The sequence below is a fragment of the Rhodnius prolixus genome, unplaced genomic scaffold (assembly GCF_049639745.1).
Source record: "Rhodnius prolixus isolate KJV_2025 unplaced genomic scaffold, Rpr scaffold_7, whole genome shotgun sequence".
Classification (NCBI taxonomy): Eukaryota; Metazoa; Arthropoda; class Insecta; order Hemiptera; family Reduviidae; genus Rhodnius; species Rhodnius prolixus.
In genome coordinates, this window is record NW_027411582.1 from 12563402 (window position 1) to 12566691 (window position 3290).

At 31.0% G+C, this 3290-nt stretch overlaps 1 protein-coding gene across 2 annotated transcripts; it reads right to left on the bottom strand.

Moving 5' to 3' along the window:
- On the bottom strand, positions 1–3105 carry Mettl2 (methyltransferase-like protein). Of its 2 annotated transcripts, XM_074114153.1 has the most exons (7): positions 2960–3105; positions 2737–2824; positions 2513–2665; positions 2180–2437; positions 1592–1708; positions 1317–1483; positions 1–259 (listed from the first exon to the last, which is right to left on the bottom strand). In XM_074114153.1, exons 3-7 carry the CDS (start codon positions 2623–2625, stop codon positions 114–116), a joined length of 801 nt encoding a protein of 266 aa, XP_073970254.1. In that variant the 5' UTR covers positions 2626–2665; positions 2737–2824; positions 2960–3105; the 3' UTR covers positions 1–113. The 2 variants fall into 2 exon arrangements, with proteins under 2 accessions (XP_073970254.1, XP_073970253.1); XM_074114152.1 differs by having other exon boundaries at positions 2737–3054.
- Between the last annotated feature and the right edge of the window lie 185 nt (positions 3106–3290).

The following is a 3290-nucleotide window of genomic DNA, read 5'->3' on the forward strand; positions in this document are numbered from 1 at the left end:
TTTACTATGCGCATATATAATTTTCAATATTAATTACAAATATATAAAATATTTATTTACAATGTTTTGTAGGTAGGTACGGATAATTAAATCTCAAGTTCTCATGTAAACAATTATTTTACAAAAGGTTTTCTAAATTTAGCCTGAATCCAAACTCTAAACATTGTTATTTTTTTGGAACGGTTAACCTGCAACCTTTTATCAACATAATTTTGTTTCTCTTCAAATCCTGCACTGCAAAATATGTCTCGTACCTCTTCTGGAAAATATAAAAGGCAATATTATTATCTCTTATGTTGTTTTGAGAAAGTTACATTTTAATTCATTTTGTTTAATAACCCAGCAACGCAAAGCTGGAGCGTTGAAATATTCAGAAAATTCTAAAAGGATGTATTTTACAAATTTTATTAATACTAATAAAACGACAAGACTAGCATGAGGCTCCAACAAGCTAATTCTGCTATTTACTACATCTACTTCCTTAACAAACGTAGTATACTGTGTATGGGTGAGCATAAATTGGTCTGTGGTTTGCTCAACTTACTACTCAAATACTTCTAAAGGCATTATGTACCTTGTAGGAGTATTAAGGCAAAAGTGCAAAACATTTTCGTAATTGACTCGGGAAACCGGGGCTAAGATTTCAAGAATTACATTGCTAAACAAATTAAACCCATTCTCTAGATCATTTTATTCATAAAAACAACGGATGGTATTGAAAGAAATAATTTTAAAAATGGTGAAAGGCCCAAATTCCAGATTCTGCTCCATTCGTCATAAGAAGTTATCGACTAGGCCAGGAATAAAGATGTTCATTAAATCAAAAAGTGATCATGCAAAGGGGAACTTAACACTTTTTGGTATCTACTCTACTGATAATCTTCACTTCCTATCTTTATTCAAACAATAACGCTGCAGTTCTCTAATGGTATTATAAAGACGACAGCAGAGCGGTGAAAGATCACAATGGGATTGCCACAGCATTATTAATAACTCTCTGTTTTGACTAACCAATCTATTAATTGGTTCAATGCTTTTATCAACACGTAGAGGAGTTCAGCTGTTTGTTTTTTGTTTTTTTTAGACGATCCCCTATTTAGAGATGACTCATTGAGGTAAAAAATGTTTTGTACATAAGATGATTTAACACAGTATTAATTCCTTCTAAAAGGTGTCCATGAATGCATTATGTAAAATAAACTCCCCCCTTTTATTTTAGAAGTTAAGATAATTTTTTCTTAAGATATTTATTTCCAAAGAAACTTAATCCTCTAATTGCGAAGGAAAAAAAGGAGTAAATATTAATTTAATTTTACCTTCAGTGAAATAGTATACTAATGTTCCATCACCACGCGCATAAAAATTTTCTTTAATGCAGTTTTTAAATCTAAGCTGCGCCATATCATATCTCCCATAATCTCTAAATAATACCATGCCTCCAGGCTTAAGGTATCTGAATATACAGCGAGCAACATGTTTCATCCTATAAAAGGTCATTAGTTTGTTTGAATTTTAGTCTAAACACTAAAAAACCTAATAAATCTGTTGGATTTTAATTAATCTTATTACAAAATTCTGATAAATTCAATACCTTTCAGGTAATAGAGCAGAGAGAACAAATATAAAGAGAACAAAGTCTAAACTGTTTTCAGTAAAAGGGACGTCTTCCCACGATTCGTCGGACACATTGAACACAAATGGATGACATCTGTGAAAATAGAGTTGATAAAGTAAACCTTTTTTATTTCATGATAAAAATAATTGCAGAATACCAAAGTTAAGTGGCATAACTTCAGGAATCGACTCCCTCGGTCAAAACAGGTAAAAATCTTTTAAACGCTCTTTAGAAACTACTAAGCAGTTGATTTAAAACGGGACAATAAAAAAAAAAAAATCTGGTTTTTATATTTCACGTTTTTCGCAAAAGAATTATTCAATTAAAGTGAATTCAACATACACAACGATATTTTTAATCTATACACACAAAATTATCACTACGGTTGATAAACTGCTTCGAAGCTTACAAATTGCATCATTACCTGTAGTAAGAGAGAGACCTTTTTTAATTTGAATGGAGAGGACTTTTCTTTCTTGCATATATCCAGCAATTCGATCCCTGACATTATGCCGTTTATTCAAGGGACCAAGTGAATTTATATTTCAATCCCTAATACTAGACCTTGTTGCATCAAATCCTTGTTGTGCCTTGAGTAATTCTATGGCAACATTAGAAAAATCACAGCAATAAACAAACAACTTTGAATCTGGATCGTGTTTAAGCAAAGGAATAACGGTATTTCCTACTCCACATCCAACTTCTAATAGAACTTTACTATTAGGATCATGAACTTCTTCTGATGAATTTTTCTTTTCAGTAGACTGATGGGCAAATATCTCTGGAAATTCGACAAACAACCAATGACGGTCTTTAAAGAATCTAAAAGAAAAAAAAAAGAACTAGTTATTTTGAGGAAAAAACCTAAACTGATATTGGAAGCATCCACTACCTTACCTATTAGCATGTTTGCCATAAAAAACATCCCAATGTTCATTTGCCTTTTCTATAAGTTCGTCACGTTTAGTTATCTCGATTGAATTTTTAACTTGATTTTCTACTTTCTTCATCGCAACTTCCAATTGTTCTTCAGTCCATTCGGCATTATCCCTAAAATAAAGGAACATTGTTAACTCACCAGAAAAGATTTAAAGACAAAAGTAATAAACGAACAGTTTTACCAAGCATTATGTTCGTATACATCATCTTCATCCTGCAGAAATCTAGAACCAAATTGTGGACGTTGGTTACTATCTTCTCCTTTAAATTCTGTAATGTCCATGATAAATTGCACGCATGCTCGATTAAAAATTAAATGTATATTAATGTTTTATAAGGATCAGAAACAAAAACAAGTTTATTAGTAATTTTTGCAAATCAAGTTAGTTAAATTCTTGTTAGCACCTTAGGAAGTTATTCGACCACTTTCTTCAGCAAGACTTTCACCGGCATGCCATAAACTCCAAACCGCTCTTTAAATAGTGATAACAATAATTAAACCTATTGAACCTTCCTCTTAAAGCTACATGCCAGTAAAATTCGTAACATCGACTTGTCAATCTTATTTATATTCGATATTTTAGAAAAATATATAAAAGTTCCAGAAAATAAAATACTTTTTCATTCAAATCTATTTTTTAAATTAAAATTAAATTATTAATATGTATTTAAGTCATATTTAGTAATGTTGGCAACACTGCTTAAGTCTTCATGGAGATGACAGTAAGGTTTTCCA